Source organism: Colletotrichum abscissum (assembly GCF_030869225.1).
Source record: "Colletotrichum abscissum strain IMI 504890 chromosome Unknown Scaffold_11.1, whole genome shotgun sequence".
In the NCBI taxonomy this organism is placed as follows: domain Eukaryota; kingdom Fungi; phylum Ascomycota; class Sordariomycetes; order Glomerellales; family Glomerellaceae; genus Colletotrichum; species Colletotrichum abscissum.
Genome location: NW_026849999.1, coordinates 1288437 through 1305330, shown reverse-complemented (window position 1 = coordinate 1305330; position 16894 = coordinate 1288437). Strand labels below are relative to the sequence as shown.

Genomic DNA, 16894 nt, shown 5'->3' with positions numbered 1-16894 from the left:
CGCGTGGTGCTTTACATATTATACCAGCGGCTTGGCTCCCCCTTCCACCCGTTGACCAAGAGCAAGAGAGTTCGGCACCAAGGGGCTCTTGATCAAAAAGACTTCGTCACTCTGCGTTTGCAGTACATTGAATTCCCCATACTCGGCCAACGTGCCTTTCAATGCGATTGGTGGAACTCCCAGTTGAAGCTCGGGCCTGGGCGGTGCAAATTCCAAAAGGGGCGAGATTGCAGGCGCTCCGCTGGGGCATGCGGGGCCGAAGCGCGCCATCGGGCTCCTTTTTGGTGTTTGAACTCGACAGATGTTGCGGTTAGCCGCTGCATCTCGGTCTCTATTTGGTCTGCTGGTGCCGCTGACTTTTGTGGTCCGGATCTGGCAGGTTTCCTATTTGGACGAGTTGCCAGCTTGAGGTTGTTAAACTTCAAAAGGCTTTGGCGCGAGTTGAAGAGACAAAACATATGCTCATCCCCGCGTTGGAGTCACCATCTTTAAGTTTCAACCTCAGCACATTAGTCCCCACAACGCTGAGCGAAGCTTCCTCCAGGCATCTGCATAACTCCAGATCAAAGTATGTGATGGAGATTCAATGTTCGCAACCTGATGAAGATAATGCAGTGGAAAAGTTTTGCAGTTTTGCGAAAAGTCTTGCAGTTTTTATTCGCTAAACTCCTGTACCCTATTGATGTACGAAGAAAGGAAAATAGAGTGACTTCTACACCCTGCAACAGGGTTCCTCCGTAGTCATCTAGAACGCGGGGTTGGCATTCTCCAACAACTGCACAAAGTACTCTTGGAACCAAGTTCCGGCTTCCGGGGCCGGAATCACAGAGGATGCAGAGCTGCACTTCTCATCATAGCGAGCCGCAGTCGAATCGCTCGTACCATCAGCTTCACCGCCGGGCTTGACCCAGACAAAGGCATCCAGTGTATCGATGCCAGTCTTGACGTTCGGTCTCGTGCCGAAGCCAGTCTCCTTGATGTTGCACCAGTCACCCCAAATCTGGCGTCCGGTCGGCTGCTTGCCGCTGCGGCCCTGGTCGACGAGGTAGTTTGCCGGGTACCCAGCCTCCTTGAGGAACGGCGTCAACGCGGCATGGAACTTGGACTCGTCCCACTGCTTGTTGCTCTCTGCGTAGGCGGGGGCGCTCGTCAGGTTCCAGCCGTTGTAGTTTGACACGTTTGTGACCAAGCCACGAACTGCCTTGGGAGAACCGGCCTTCTTGTATAGTTCGCTGTAAAGCTCGGCAGTAGGCTTCAGGTTCGCTTCCCAGCCCAACCATCCTGCATGGCCCGCATCCACGTAGATTGCGACGTTGTCGAGGTTGAGGGTCTTGAAGGCGTAGTCGGTGCCTTCCTTGTACGCATCGGCTGCGCCAGTGCACTTCGCCACGTTCATGTTGGTGATGAGATTGGCCAATCCATCGGGTTCTGCTCGTCATCAGCATACCATAGACGTAGAGCCCCAGATAACGTCCCAGGAACTTACCATAGACGAAGACTTGGCGAACATCCGAGTACTCCTTGGCAAGCGCGGCAATAGGATCGATGTACTCTTTCTTGTACTTCTCAACACCGCCGTCGGCAATCACGAGCTCGCCTGCGGAGGCCTTGGCAGAGCAGTCACGGTCCGGAAAGTTGTAGATGACATAGGTGCCAGCGTACGGCGGGTTGGCGCCCTCCTGGTTCAGCTTACGGATCTGCGCCAGAGTGCTGTTCATCAGACTAATCTTCTCGCGTGTATCACTGCGGTTATCAGCAGACGCTCGTAAAGTATGATGGCCCTAGGGCCTGGCTCAGAACACTAACAGCCATGCGAATGTGGGCACCTCGGCGACCTTGGCTGCCTTCGCTGCGAGATCTCCGGTGAGCTTTGGGACGGCGAGGTTCGTGATCTCATCTGTGTAGTAGGGGTTGGGGAAGAGTTGTCTGTCCGCCAGCGGGTTTCCTTCGTACGATGCGACGTCGCGCAGCTTGAGGGGAGTAGCCAGTGCCGCGGGCGCAAGCGCTGCAGCGAGCAAAAGGTGTGCGACAACCATCCTCAAATAATGAGCGTGGAAATGGGGGGAATGAGAAAAGAATGTAAGACCCAAATAAATGGTGCGTGATGAGCTATCGTACCGGCGACTTACAGCGAGATGGACATATCTCCCTTCTTATACATCACCAGCTATTGCGCCAAGCTGGGTACTTAATCTTCAACACCGGAGTTTGTTATTGAATCACGCCAGTAAAGCAAGGTCCAAGGGTTCCGAAAACGCATCGGTCCTTCATCTTAGAGGCGAATCCCCCAGATGTCGGGACGATCGCAGAGGTTCTCCGTGCCGAGCTTTCTAAGTTTCTGAGGTTACTTTTTCGGCCGTGTGAGATACACTGCGGCCGGGGCTCGCCCGGCGGGGATGATGCTTGGAACGCGGCCCAGTGCATTGGCGCCGAGCCGTTAGGACCTGGCGAGTTTTCTGGAATGGGCAAACTTTGGGGTTTGCTGCACAAAGCTGGACAGGCGGGCAGCCTAGGCTATGAAGATCGTACGGAGAGTTTGGCTCCGAAAGACCACGTGAAGTCGGCTCATCCTCCTCAACAGTCAGGGGTGCCGGCAATGCTGGCCGCTCATGTTCTCGAATCTCTCCAGTCTCCGCATGGTTCGGATGACAATATTCGACTAGGGAATTTACTGGACTCGAAAGGGTGAATTTGGGGGCCGCCAGATTGATTAAGGGGAGAATTGCCTCCAGGCAAGGTGACCTGTTTCAGAAGGGTGCCCTTGTTCAAGATGAGATAACTTTGTTAGTTGGAGAAAACCTTCTTTGCTAGAATAAAGTGAGGGGAGGGAGAATCATCTGTTCTAGCGCCCTGATTGTGGGGGCTCCCACGGCACTTGACTCAATGACGGATGGCTACGTAGCATCTTTGATGCGGAAGAGTTGAGCCTAAATAGTCCGCCAAATAACTCTGAGGAGGTAGCGCCATATTGAGGGCGTTTGACCCCTCTCAACTAAGAATCGCAGAGTTGAGCTGATGTTGAGCTCGTCAACGTGTGCCACATCGTTCATCTTATAATAGTTGCTCTCTTGGAGGAGTCAATTTGTGTATGGATACGATCATTCTGTTTCTATCCGTACCGTATGTGTTTTTCTAGGGTCCTACTTTAGATCGCCTCCCTGTTCGGATGACTTGCCCATATCTCCCCTTCCTGATCGACAAAGTGACACAAGCGCACAGGTCACACCTCATGCCGTGCGGTCTACCTTTGGTACCGAGAGTGCCGGGGAAACGTCCAGCCAGCAACTCATGGTTGCAGTTGAAGGTGCCTTGTTCACGCAGCTTGATATTTACATAGGCCCGTTGTTGAAGGGCATGCTTTCGTGAAGTAGACTACGCGAATCGGCGCGGTGCTGACATTGAACACTTGTAAGACCATGAAGCACAACCGATGCCTCAGAGCGCCTCGCTAACGCTTAAGGGACAAGAGAAGTTTGCACATGTTACTTTGAGGATAGATATCGATGGCTCATTTAACCCAGAAGCGGATGTAATGTAAAACGAAAAATGACACGCTCAACAGGGCTCTCGCTTTTTCCAGCTATCCTAAGAAAACTCTTGGATCATGCCTTGAACTCGATGGCCGTACATGGATCGACTTCACCATGACATTGAGCGAAAGAGCAATGGAACGAAATTCAGGCTTATCGATAAGAACCTGACTCGCTTGGAGGGCTCGGTCGTCAATGTCCCCAAACCGGTGAAGGCGGAGGTTCGGTGGGGCTTTTAGAATGATGATCCTGATCCAACACTTCATGATACAGAAATGAGCTGGGTTTCGTGTAATCAGTAAAAGCTCCTCAATCAGACTCAAAATTGTATCGTCTTTTTTAACGCAGACAGGTAAATAGCGAGCTTGCACGGATGAAAGGACCTTTTTATGACGACTTCCACGACAATAAGTTGAAATCATTGCTTGAACTTTGTTTTCCGTGCGCTTCAAGTTAGCAGCTAACAACTTCTTGAGTCTCGATTCAATCGTGCGATCCTGCGGGACTCCTTGAACATTGAACGAATCGGGCTGAAATCTTCATCCCACGGTCACACCAGTCAACCGGGCAATACAAGTAGATGCATTGATGATGACTTCTCCGCGGTGACTTACGTGGCAAATGGTTGCTTACTGAGATCCAGGAAGAATAAGAAGCAAAGTGGACTGAATCGGAAATGAAATGGGAATATGGCCTTGTCTCGCCACGTTTTGCCTCTTGAAAGACTTGAATCCCCTGGTTGCCATTCGCTCAAGCCAGGGCATGGCGTGGACGACTGACCACTTGAAAGGAACACATATCAGCCTCTGGAAGGCGACCGAGCCCATGGTGCCGGACCATTGCCTTCCCAAGATCACTGGCCACCAAGTGGAAGTGTTTTGCATCATCCCGCCGGTGGTACATTCACTTTGTCAAGTTTTTCAACGGTCCTTTGTGATTCGTTCGTTCGCTGGGCTAGCTCAATGTTAGTCCCGGAGTTCCGCACCAGGCCCCTCTCCGCCGGCCGAGTTCACTTGCCTACGATGGGAAAAGATAAGATGATCGGATCCATCTGATTAGATTTAGCAAAAGACAGGGCCCATTTAGCGCTACTCCTTCGAGGCTCACTACAGTCTACCACGAATTTTTGTGCATTTGTGACCAGATCCGTAAGTACATAGTTCCGAAGAATCTCGAGTTAGACACACCACCAGCATCGTGGGTCCCGATGATCCCTGCCTCCCCTGTTCAACGGCGGCTGCGAATTCTCTAGTTTTGGGCCAGATTTTTATTTTGCCCAAAGTGCCAAGTCATACAGCTAGCCGGAGCAGCACGGCAGGTATCGTAGTGAAGTCCATCTAAGGACGGTTGCTAGCTCATACGAGACTACATATACATATACCCCCAATGACTCTTGCCACAAAATCTAGTACTACCTCAATTCTCATCCGAACAGACCTTCATCTCTCATTCATCCAGCCCAGGTCGCGTGCTGCGATTCGCGAATCCTCAATATGAGTAACACCAGAGAGTCGGGCGTCTTGTCAGACGACGTCCACATCCCCAAAGATGGCACAATCTCCCCCTCAACAGATCGTGAAGAGCCTCAGATTTCTTCTGTCGGGGAGATCCTACAATCCCAAGGTGTCACTCGCATGGAGGCAGTCTACCGCGAAGCCAAACAGAACCGCATCTCCCTCTACCTCGTCGGACTTTCCGTCCTCGTCTGCGCCTGGGCCTACTCCCTTGATAGCTCGACAACCTCCTACTACAGCATCGACGCCTCGTCCTACTACAAACAGCACTCATCCGTACTATCGACCCTCTCGATCGCCACGAGCATTATCTCGGCTGTCTCGAAGCCCTTCATTGCCAAGATTTCTGACATCACATCACGCCCGTACACTTACATCGTCACTCTGCTTTTCTACGTCATCGGATACGTTATCGCCGCCTCGAGCACATCAATCTCAGCCTACGTCGTGGGCGAAGTCTTCGTCTCCATCGGTTCTTCCGGCCTCGACCTCACCAACGATATCATCGTCGCTGACCTTACCCCCTTGGAATGGCGTGGCTTCGTCAGCTCTTTGCTCTCGGCCCCCTTTATCGTCAACACCTGGTTCGCCGGCAAGATCGTTGACGCGATGCAAGCTCGGAATCAATGGAGATGGGGGTATGGCATGTTTGCCATCATCATGCCCGCCGCTCTCGGCCCTGCGATCGCAACGCTATTGTACCTCGACAGGAAGGCGAAAAAGGACGGCATCGTCAACCTCGCCTCTTCGAATGCGGCGCGGCGTGCTGCGAGAGAGATGGCTGATGAGAAGGGTTATGATGGACCGCGTGGTGCTATTGTGGCTCCAGCCGCTAACCCTGCTGGCACTTGGATGGAAGGCCTCAAGCGCAACTTGGTCGAGATCGATGCGCTTGGTCTGATACTCTTGGGCTTCGGCTGGAGTTTGCTGCTCTTGCCATTCAGTCTCAAGACCTATGCCGAACATGGTTGGAGAAATCAGTCGCTCATTGCCATGATGGTAGTGGGAGGCATCTTGCTCATTGCGTATGTGGTTTATGAGATCAAGTGGGCCAAGGTACCAAGCGCACCTCGTAGACTGGTCATGAACAAGACATTCTTGATGGCCATTGTCATCGACTCTTTCTATATGTGTAAGTACCAGCCGCCAGTCCCTTTTGGAGATCAACTATGTTGATTTTGCTAACAACATCACTCAGTGGCTGGCAACATGCGCGGATTGTACTGGTCATCTTACGTCTATATTGCGAAGCCTTGGTCCTCGCAAGATTGGGTGTACTACAACAACACGCTAACACTTGCGCTCTGCATCTTTGGCATGGTCGCAGGTCTGCTTCAGCGGTGGACTCACCGTTACAAGTTGCTGCAGATTTTCGGCCTCTGCATCAAGATCATCGGGATAGGCATCATGATCGATGGCCCTCGAGCCACCAACTCCACCGCCCCGATGGTCATCTCACTGATCATGGTCGGTGCTGGCGGTGCGTTCTCGGTCGTCGGCTCTCGTGTTGCATCTCAGGCTTCCGTGCCGCACCAAGACGTTGCGCTAGCCATCGCCTTGCTTTCCCTTTGGTCAAAGATTGGCAGCTCCATCGGCAGTGCCATTGTTGCTGTCATCTGGGCTGACAAGATGCCCAAGCTCTTGCGCGAATACCTCCCCGCAACCGCGACTGACAAGGACGTCAAAACCCTGTTCGGTAGCGTCCGCACTATTCGCACCAAGTACGCCTTCGATGACCCGATGAGACAGGGCGCTATCGAGGCGTACCGTCGCACCTTGTACTACTGCCTGGTGCCAGCTTTAGCTCTCGCATTCGTTCCCCTTATTGCTGCGCTCTTCCAGACCAACTTCTATCTGGGCAAGCAGCAAAACGCTGTCACCAACGTTGGAAACGATGGCCAAGTTTTGAAAGAGGAAGACCGCAACCCGGAGGCTTTACCGCCACCAAAAAACAAGACGGAGGCTTTCTTGAGGTTCTGGGCTGGACACAAATGATGACAATGCGCCTGTAGGGATTCTCATAACTGAGGCTATGAGACTGTATGGAAATCATCCCGAATATTATTCTTCCGTCCACGAAACCACAATTCAATACTTCAGATGTTGAATCAGATGTGGAAAAGCTGCTTCCCAATGTGCTTCAATACTTGAGCCGTTGGAACCCCCTGTTATTTGTGCTGTTTCCCGAACCCTTGTCAATGTAAGCACGGATAGAGTACCAACGCCAAGTCGCAGACTCTTGCTTCTAGAACATCGGTCCGACACAATCAGCTGCTTTTGTCTCTTGTCTAGCAAGGCCAAGCCTTCGCAATAGGTTGCCAAGGACAGAATGCGTGGTCAGAAAGCTTGGGCAAATAGGGCAAGCTCATCTACAACATGCACAAGCGTTGCAGTCGCCATAATCTTGAGCGTTACCAACACGGGCGGGTAGGATTTGACAAATAAACCTTTTCCGCCACTCTGGATTGAGTCTTTACTGGAGAGCCTTGATCACTGTCAACCAATCTCATCCAGCCGGTTCTCGCTTGTCCAACTCAAGCTTTCCAACATGGCGCAAGTCCTTACCCTCATTGGGTTATGAAGGCAATTGTGGAGGGGCGCCTTCGCCCGACTAGATCGTTGTGCAACCGCCCACGTGCCGTTCGAAGCTTTGGGGGCGTCCCAGCCGCCCGGCGCTAGCTGCTGTTGTAAGAATGCGCCCGTATCGATGCACAGCAATTGGTGCCTGTTTTACCCAGTCTGCCTAGTCGCCCTGGAATGAAGCGATTCCGGGGCTGAATCGGCGGTTGATCATAAGGCAAAGAGGACGGGAACCTCGCATGACGTGGCCTGGAGTCTCACAAAAGCCCAAGGAGATAAAGCTTGCTCAAGTCCAAAACTACTACCTTCATCTCGAATTTGCATAATAAGAGCCCAACTATACAATGGCATGGTCCTCCAGACCGTAGACGTAAGATCAAGCATTTAGCCTGGCAAGAAAGTCAACGAGTTCTACCCCGCATTCCCCCACACTCACCCCTGATCTGATCGCCACTCCATCGCTCCCGAGCAAGAGAGCGAGACCGCCAACCTCACGATGCCCTCCTTTTTCAAGAGGTCCTCCAAGGCCAAGGAGAAGGAGGCTGAGGAAGAAAAGGCTAAGGCAGGCCGCCCAGCAACACCTCCTCCGGCCTACGGCACCGCACCGGACGAGCCTCCGCCCTTCGAGGATCAGCCACCACCATTCGAAGCAAACGGCGGGCCCAATGGGAAGAGGCGGCACACCGACCAGGATGTCGCCAATCTTACCAGCGCCTTCAACTCACTACGGCTAGGCACCCAGAGAGATCCGGACGTGGACTCCTGCCTCGCGCACCTGAAGCTTCTTTATGCCATTGAGACGCTGAAGGAGGATGTCGGGTACAGCGATGGTCTATGGGACTTGTGGGATTCGCGAGCCGGCCCTAGGGATGGCGATGAAGGCTCCAGCAAGGGAGGTGAGGAGCGAGTGAAGGAAGTGCTGTCAGCGCTGCGCGAAAAGAGGTGGGCGGTCTATCTGGCGCGGGCGGCGGATCGGTATCAGACTTGGTGGAAGACGCTCTCGGGAGGTCGCTTGCGTGAAGCAGAGATGAAGGATTTCGAGACGTGTTCCGACAAGTACTTGAACTTTCCTGACGGGGGCGAGGACTTTCCCTGGACAGTGAATAATCTTCCACCACTAGGTAATTGGTGCATTTGAGTCTGCCGAAGGTTTGGCAAACATCTAACCGTGATCAGATGTCCTGATAATGTTCCATGCGCACATGCTGAATCCCAGAGCGTTTCTGGAGGACACTATGCGCTGGAATCTCCGCGATTTCTGGACGACGGGAATGCCGTGGGCCCAGGTCAATCAAGTCATTGACTCCAAGTTCAACTACGAGGTTTCCGATGTGGCCAAGTCGAACTGGGAAAAGGCAACAGGGCGAGCGTGGAACAACCTCGACGAACCACTGGACAAGGAAATCGAATGCCCTGCATGCAAACAGATTACTCTTGTGCCTTGGAGCACTTGCGGCTTACCAGAGATGTACAAGGGTCAAGAGTACGTTCAATGATAGACGAGATTCCATTCGCCCTCGTGGAGTTTGCTGACCTTTTTGTCAAAGGCGGCCAGGTTTGGTTGGAAAAGGATACGGCGATGGCGACTTCTCTCAACTATGCACAGCAGGCTGCAATACCGTCATCACGCATCGTCTACTCTGCGTTGCCAAGATGATCAATGACGCGGAGCTCTATCTCAACGAAGGTGTAACTCTCCCGAGCACCATCCTAGACCCAAAGGTCGGCATGCCAGTGGCTACCGAGGCAAAGCTCAAGGATGTCACGTACCCCAACAGACTGATTGGGCAAGGGATTTCCGCGCAGCTGCTACGTCTCATCAGTCCCGGTCAAGCAAAGACGCCGACGATGAAGGATGTACGAGACCTGGTCTCTGCTGCACTGGCTGATGACGACGCCTTTGCGAGAATACAAGGGACAAGACCAGCCCCTTATGACAAGAGAGACGGGTCAGGCGGGAGAGTAATCACACGAACGGAACGCTTTCAGAGCCGCAAGATGATGTCGAGGTACTGGGAAAATGCGTCCATCTTCGCGCTCGACCTTGTTGGAGCGACGATGCGACAGGGGGTGTTTATTGGCAAGATGTTCAACGTCAGTATCCTGACTGATCCTCCCAGCCCCTGAGAGTGCTGACAAGAGTTCTTTGCAGATCGACTGGCTACACAGCCCCAGTGCGAGAGGTACCATGGATCGGCTTCTTCAGAAGTACCAACGCTTCATGCTCATCATGACCGAGTATCCCATGTCTTTTACGGTACCTACGCTGGATGTGGACCTTGCCTGGCATACTCACCAGTTGGCCCCGAGAGCGTACTACAAGTTTTCAACATACAACACCGCCATGAGTACCAGCAAGGAGGCCAAGTTCATTGACCATAATGACAAGATCGACGAAGACCAGCTGTCCAACTCGTTCGAGTTGACTAGCAAGACTTACTTGGAGAAGTTCAACGAGGTCTACTCGGAATGCACATGCTGGCACTGCGAAGGTCTGTTCAATGCTCCTCGGAGTGGCTTGATCCATCCCGTTTCATAATCAAGAACTCTTGCTAACGATGCTGAACAGCTGTACGCGCAAAGATCACAATCGACAGCTCCTCCGTCTTTGGCAAAAGCAAGCCGCAAAAAGGTATTTCAATGAACAGCACCCCTGCGCAAGGTCCAAGATACTGACACCCCTACCTCCAGCCATCGACAGTTTCGACAAAGCAACAGCCTCGCAGGTCTGCACCCCATCCAACTCGGTCCACATCTCTGCCCACAACTCCGTTCGCACAGACGGATCCGCTACTCACAACATAGCGCATCGCCAGCTCCGCGCAGCTTGGAGGATGCGTCTCGACGACGCCTACGAGCGAGCAAAGAAGCGCGCAGCAAAGCGAGGAAGGACGCTGCCACCGAAAGAGGAGTTCTACAACAACTGGGGCAAGACGCACCATAGAGATAGTCCCTACAACTATCCCGCGTACCTCATTGGAGGGGTCTATCCTGCTGGGAACCCTGGTGTCCTTCATGGGTCTTGGGCCGACTGCGCTCAGGGACTATGCGGCTCGAACGATATCGCTGCTGGGGGATGTGGCGGCCCTGGTGGTTGTACCAATATGGCTGTAAGTCGTTTATCTTCATGCATCTCTCAAGTTGAGTGTCTAATATGGTGGTCTGATATCAGGGGTACTGGTCTGGAGCAAGTCGCCAACTCGGCGGTAAGTTTTTCTTCCTTCTCGTCGCCTTCTTCATTACAAGCTCTGACGTCTCTCGATCGACAGGCTGCGCTCCTGGAGCGGGAATAGTGGGCATAGGTTCGGGTGGAGGATGCGGCGGTGGTGGTGGTGGATGTGGTGGTGGCGGCGGTTAAGCTAGATCCAACACGAAGTCAAGCTTCATTGTCTTGATCTACGTTATCTCATTACTTACTATAGCTCAAGCCTTTATAGTGACAATCTACTTGACTATGTCACACTAGTCGCCCTTCTCTGTGTAGTGCTCTTGATTAACATAGCCGACGTTCGACCATAACAATGATAGCAGAGCAAACAACACAACATAACTTTCAATAAGAATTATAAAAAAAGATTGATGGTCAATTGACCAGAGGGTGTTTCCAAATATTTATCAGGCACGTAGTACCGAAACCGGATCTCAAACGCCCGCAGCATCTGAGGCTTTGGGCACAAGAAACCACTGCCAAAGGTCGCACTTTGGTCAAATGTCACTCTGTCTTAAATACGTCCAGTGGTTTCGGTAGTTTTTGCGCGACGACCGAGAATCGAACTGGGGAGTATCGATTTCTGTTAGACAGATAGCCAAGAGACTCACCTCTCAGCCACCCGGCCGCCCTGATGGAAGAACGAGGACCTTTTCATAATGAAGTAGGTCACGCGGGCGTCAGGAGGTGAAGGGAAGGAGCGAGGGTGAAAGGGGTGGGTCAAAAAGGTGAAGTGAATCACATCTTTCTCTCACTGCTGGCGCGTGGCGGGCGGTGAGACGCGAGGTGGTTTGTTGACGCGCACCTGCACTCTATGGTGATACTTCACTCTCACCGACCTTCACCGAGGGCGGCTGTTTTTCATGATTCTCAACCTACCCAACCTTACTATCTCAAATTTTCACTACTACAACCACAGCAGACCTTTCTTCGATACCCTTTTTATCCACACTCATCATCACGACTTGTCATCCACTTCTGCACTTTATCCCATCTCTGGATCTCGTCCGAATTCTCATCTGACACAATCACGTTCTCTCGTCTCTTAACAATGTAAGTTGAGTGATTCCATCTCTTCTAACTATCAGATTTCTAACTTCACACAAAGCTTCACGATGTCTCAGTCGCAGTTGCCCATCATTCAGCCAGCTGTTGATAGCTCAGGCGACCAGGAGAACAAGCAGAAAAACAAGCCCAAGCCCAAGACCTTGAAGAAGGTGCTTCCTTCCGGCCCAGGCTTTCAGATGTACCAGAACGCAGCCGTAGAGGAGCTCAAGATCCTCGAGGATGTGAACGAGGGCATGGCCTTCAAGACTGCTCTTCGCGCCGTCTCCCCCAATTTAGAGAAGAAGGCCATCGACAGAGCCATTGCCCAGGTCTTCATGAACGCCGACAGACTTTCATCTCACAAAGCCCACATTACCGAGACCATCTCGGGTCTCCTTCTTCTTGCCGCCAAGGAAACGGATTGGATCATTGCCGCCAAGAAAGAGATGAAGCCCACCGTCGCTGCCAAGGTCCTGACGGCCCTTTACGAGGGTCGAAGAATCGCCGTCAAATTCTCCCGCTACCAACAACACCCGATCGAGAAGTACGAGGACGAGACTACGACTGCCCTCGCCATCGACAGGTTCCGCAACGAGAAGCCCTGCGACGAGCCCGAGGAGATCTTTGCCGACTTCACCGATGAGCAGCGCAAGAAGATGATGGGCAAGATCATCCGACGTGAGAAGGCCGACTGGGATGGAGCGCACGTGGATGAAGACAGTGACACCGAGATGGGTTTGGACGACGCCAAGGACTTTGAGGAGGCGCACAAGGCAGCCCCCTGAGGCGGAGCTTCAGGGGGCCCTCGAGCAGAAGATGAAGGAACTCGGAATCGCGGGCACCGCTGGTTTCCTGGCTTAGATAACGAATGAAGGCCCCTTTCCATCGTATCGAAACCAATGAGATCAACAAGCAAGACCCAGGTTTCCTCGTCATTTCTCTTGCCTAGGTAGTTAGGTGAGAGTAAGCCAGAGGCCTAATGAGAAGCATATTGGTAGGGGTGAAGGAGACGAGGCCATACCACAAATACTGGCGGCAAGCAGGTCTATTGAAATTGAGGAATGGCTTTCAGAATGTCAGTTGCTTATTACAGCGGCGCAAAGATCATGTCTACCGAGATCCCTTTTCTTTCTAGGGTTCAAGGGTACAAAATACTACCATTGGATTTCGCCGAGTAAGGTAACACTACGACAAAGGTAGCGTCAATGAATCTTCTCCCTTATCCTACATTTCGCCCGTAATGAATCTCCTTGCCTCGATACTCTCTGCATCTAACACCTATGATAGCTAATTCTTCTTGTCTCCCTTCCCCTTTGATGCCGCTGCTGAAGCCGCATACAGTCGGTCTTGGACTGAATCAGTGTTCTGAATGAAGATATCCAACTGAGGAGCCGGTGAAGGCTTGGGGGGTGCAGGTGTGCTTTGTTTCATGTAAGCCACTTAGCAGTAAGTATATTTTTGAAGATGAACTTGCGAGCTGGGCATTTTGACTCTCGAGTCTCCAACAGACTCCCCTTTAGTATGGAGGGTATTGTTCAGATCTTGATGATGTGTGGCCAGCAGTTTGACCTTTGTTCAAAAGTATGTCACTCAAGTAGTAAATTATGGCTAGGGTACTGGTCTCGGATCGTGTTTTTCTTTGCTCTTCTCTCTAGTACTATCCGCTCCCTCGTGGGACTTTGGCGGGTATTTATAATTGCTAGAATTTGCATCTTCCGCCCCGAAAGACCAAGGTCTCTCAAGTTCTCTCCAAAGCTTCTGGTCTCTCATTTGATCTACAAGATGGCTTACGAACTAATTCCTAATCGCTGATCAGCTGGTTATCTTCAAGCTTCGTGTGTGATACAACCCCACGGCAACACAACCTTCCACCGTCGCTCAACTCCACTCTTCTGCGGCCGGAACAGGCCCAAACCGCCGAGCACGACCGGCCCCGTTCTGCCGCCTCCAACCGCCAGCTACACGGGGGTACGTAGCCAACCACGACGTCCCAGACCCCGGTCCTTGAGGCTCTGCTACTGTCTCCATGAGTTGGCGCGCCGCTCCATGTTCCCATCACTCTACCATCATCCCTGCGGCGGTTGGCTATTCTGCAGCTTCCCCCACCCCCTTCGTCCCGCCTAGTACATGATGGGCGCCATGGGCCGGCACGAGGACGGGCGGTAGACGGCTCGGGTGCAGATGCTCTTCGGCTAATGTCTTTCACGACTACACAGTATTATCAGGCTCTCGCCTCTTTTCACTGCTTTCTAGGGTATCATCCAGTACTCCTCCTTCTTCTGACCTCCTTGTCAGCTACCTCGTCCGAGTCTTATCCACTTGCTCCCTCTGTCCTCACTTTGAGTCTAACGCATGTCAGGGACCCTACTCTCAGAGACACGTATGCAACCTCCTTGGACACCTGAAAATTGCATGAGATGGTGCAACGGAAGCCATGTATGTGGTTCATGAATTCGGTGCAAAAAACAGTAATTACTATCTGGATTACTGAGCGATATCATCCGCTCCGCGGTCATCTCTTCAATATCTCATAGTCCCTTGCCCACGACTAGCAGATCTCAATCTCAAGGGCAGACAGAATAGGGTGACATGTTCCAACTCCAAAACAAGAGGGTATCAGAAAATTCCACATTGTTTCCCTACTTCCTGATCTCAGTTAGATCCATGCTGGGAGCTCGCCACGGAACCTTCAACCTGTCGTGCTCACTTTTTCGCACCTCCCATGGCAATATAATCAGTCACGCTGGTGGTGTTGATGTAGTCACCAAGCGGGGTTTGTTCAGATCCCCTATCATTAGTTTAGTTGGTATTCTCTCAAAGCATGTCAAGTCGTCTCAATATATCATGGAGGAGCATACTCAGGCATGATGAAAGAAGGGTGAATCAAGAGTTGGTATCAGACTTGGGTGGTGGCTCGGCCACGGAACTTGGAAAGTATTTTGAATGAGATTGGAAGTTTGTACGTTTCAGGAAGCCCAGCTTCGAGTAGTTTGGTATGGTTTGCAGTGAAACTATGCATGTCGAGATGGGAGACATCTCTGGTATTTATAACTTCACTTTCCGAGCAGCATCTCCAAGACAGATAGGTCACTCTTGTCTCTTTTGGATCTGATTTGATACTCACTTTCATGCAGTTCATCGGGCAGCATGGCATAGCTTACGAGCCAATTCCTAATCTATGGACCCGGTCATCTGCTCCCTCCACAAAGCACGCGTTACGTTCCACTCTCAGAGGGTATAGATGCTAGTTCACCCCCTCCCGCGGCCGCACCTGAGACCCTCAAGCCCGCAAGCGACCTCCTCCACATGCCGTTCCACCCGCCGCAAACCGCCAGACGGTCCGTACGGGAGAAGGATGGATCCATAAGATTGTCCAACCACACCGCTCGAGATCCTGTGAGCTTTGCGGCTCTGCGTATATGTCGTAGCTTGAAGACTGTCCTTCTATACCTCGAAGAGTCGAATCCTTCTCTCGGTGCCGGAGTCCTGATTGGCTCATCGATACATCTTACCAACCCTCTCCCACCCTTCGGATGAAGCTGCGATAGGCGTAGGTGCCACGGATAATCGATCGGCTCATGGGAACATCAGAACGACGGAACTCGGGTAAGGGAAGACGGGAAAGGTGACTGACTATCCTTGCAACGACACCATAGTATCAGCCCTTCGACCTTCCTTGCACAGCAGTTTAGCGCTAAAATCCCTGGTCCCCCTCCATCTGCACTCTCTTTCTCTCTCTCCCTCTTCCTCACCTTGACCAAATGCCATGCCCCGGCAGGATATACTAATCCAGCATAGATCCGCTGTTGCTTCTATGGCCGACATGCATGTTTCCTGCAGCCGCACCAACAACGATTCCGAACCTTCCAATCAAGAAGTCACATCCATGCAAGAAAGAGGGGTTCTCCAGGATAAGTATGTGCTTTTACTCTTCCTGCCATGGTTTTCTTTCCCATCAATTTTCAAGGGCACATACAGGGCGCCTGGTACGATGTGGTACCAGCCTGCGAGCCACTACCCGTTGCTGAGTATTATCCCTATAAGGTCAACTCTGTACGACACGAGTTTTCCTCGGACAGGCTGGTCGAAGGAACGTGTTACCATGCAGTGCAGCTTGCGGAGGTGGGTGAGGTAAGTAAAGTAGGTGAACTTGGTGTTGGCTCGGCAAGTGCGAACTCGACATCGGCGAGCCGATGATCTGCGATGAAGAGTGACAGTTACCTCACCTACCTTGTGCAGGGATATGGTTACTTCAGATGCCAAAGACAGCAGAATACACGAAAAGACCAATGGCTCCGGTTGAAAGACTGGTTTTAGATGTTTGATTCCAAAGGCCTAGATTCGATCGAAAGAACCGGTGTGACAATGCGGGACGAACAGCTGGCCAAAGATCCAATATGCGATCCATGATATACGATTGGGCGCAAACTAGGGTCGGCACTGCTTCTGGGGAGAATGTCTGCTTGGCTTACCGTCTCGAATTAACAGCCGAACGGAACTGTGATCAAATCATCAAAGAAAACGGCAGGACTCAACGTCATGATGGTATGATCTGCGTCCACGAGACCGAAGCCATCCGGGGAGATAGTCGTTCCCGATGCCACGTATGAAGAGGAGGGGGAAGAAAGCCACAAGATAATGGTCGTATGGCGTTTCTTTGGCGACCACGAAGTGACGATAGACGGACGAGGATCAAGGATGAAGGGGAGGGCGCCAGCGCCAGCGCGTGCGCGATGCAAGTTTAAGCGGTGACAGACTCTCGCGGTCTCCGAGGTCAGAGCCTCATGTTCGGGTACGAGACCAGTCGTCGAAGGTGAAGGATGTTTACGCATAAACATTGCGTATATCGCGTGGGGGAGCATTGCTGACGGGCTTGACATCGGTTCGATGTGTGAGAGAACATGAACCAAGAATGAGCATCATGGGAAACACATGTCCTACCTTCCCCACGACTGGCAGATCTCTGTGCGAGACACCAGTAAACTAGGTTTGAGCTTACCTCGAGCTTGTTCACA

The 16894-nt window shown here is 52.1% G+C and overlaps 4 protein-coding genes across 4 annotated transcripts; 3 read left to right on the top strand and 1 right to left on the bottom strand.

Annotated features, from left to right (window-relative positions):
• Nucleotides 1-745: 745 nt before the first annotated feature.
• On the bottom strand, nucleotides 746-2036 carry CABS01_05765 (glycosyl hydrolase family 6; the record flags this gene model as incomplete). The annotated part of the gene is made up of 3 exons (XM_060539133.1): nucleotides 746-1428; nucleotides 1487-1743; nucleotides 1807-2036. 3 exons carry the CDS (start codon nucleotides 2034-2036, stop codon nucleotides 746-748), a joined length of 1170 nt encoding a protein of 389 aa, XP_060405395.1.
• A 2987-nt stretch (nucleotides 2037-5023) lies between these two features.
• CABS01_05764 (uncharacterized protein) lies at nucleotides 5024-7039 on the top strand (the record flags this gene model as incomplete). Its single annotated transcript, XM_060539132.1, has 2 exons — nucleotides 5024-6176; nucleotides 6243-7039. The coding sequence occupies 2 exons, from the start codon at nucleotides 5024-5026 to the stop codon at nucleotides 7037-7039; spliced, it is 1950 nt and encodes a 649-aa protein (XP_060405394.1).
• Nucleotides 7040-8120: 1081 nt separating this feature from the next.
• Nucleotides 8121-10982, top strand: CABS01_05763 (uncharacterized protein; the record flags this gene model as incomplete). Its single annotated transcript, XM_060539131.1, has 8 exons — nucleotides 8121-8745; nucleotides 8801-9107; nucleotides 9172-9718; nucleotides 9777-10116; nucleotides 10194-10256; nucleotides 10316-10734; nucleotides 10797-10830; nucleotides 10894-10982. The coding sequence occupies 8 exons, from the start codon at nucleotides 8121-8123 to the stop codon at nucleotides 10980-10982; spliced, it is 2424 nt and encodes an 807-aa protein (XP_060405393.1).
• Nucleotides 10983-11947: 965 nt separating this feature from the next.
• On the top strand, nucleotides 11948-12664 carry CABS01_05762 (uncharacterized protein; the record flags this gene model as incomplete). Its single annotated transcript, XM_060539130.1, has 1 exon — nucleotides 11948-12664. The coding sequence occupies one exon, from the start codon at nucleotides 11948-11950 to the stop codon at nucleotides 12662-12664; it is 717 nt and encodes a 238-aa protein (XP_060405392.1).
• Nucleotides 12665-16894: the final 4230 nt, after the last annotated feature.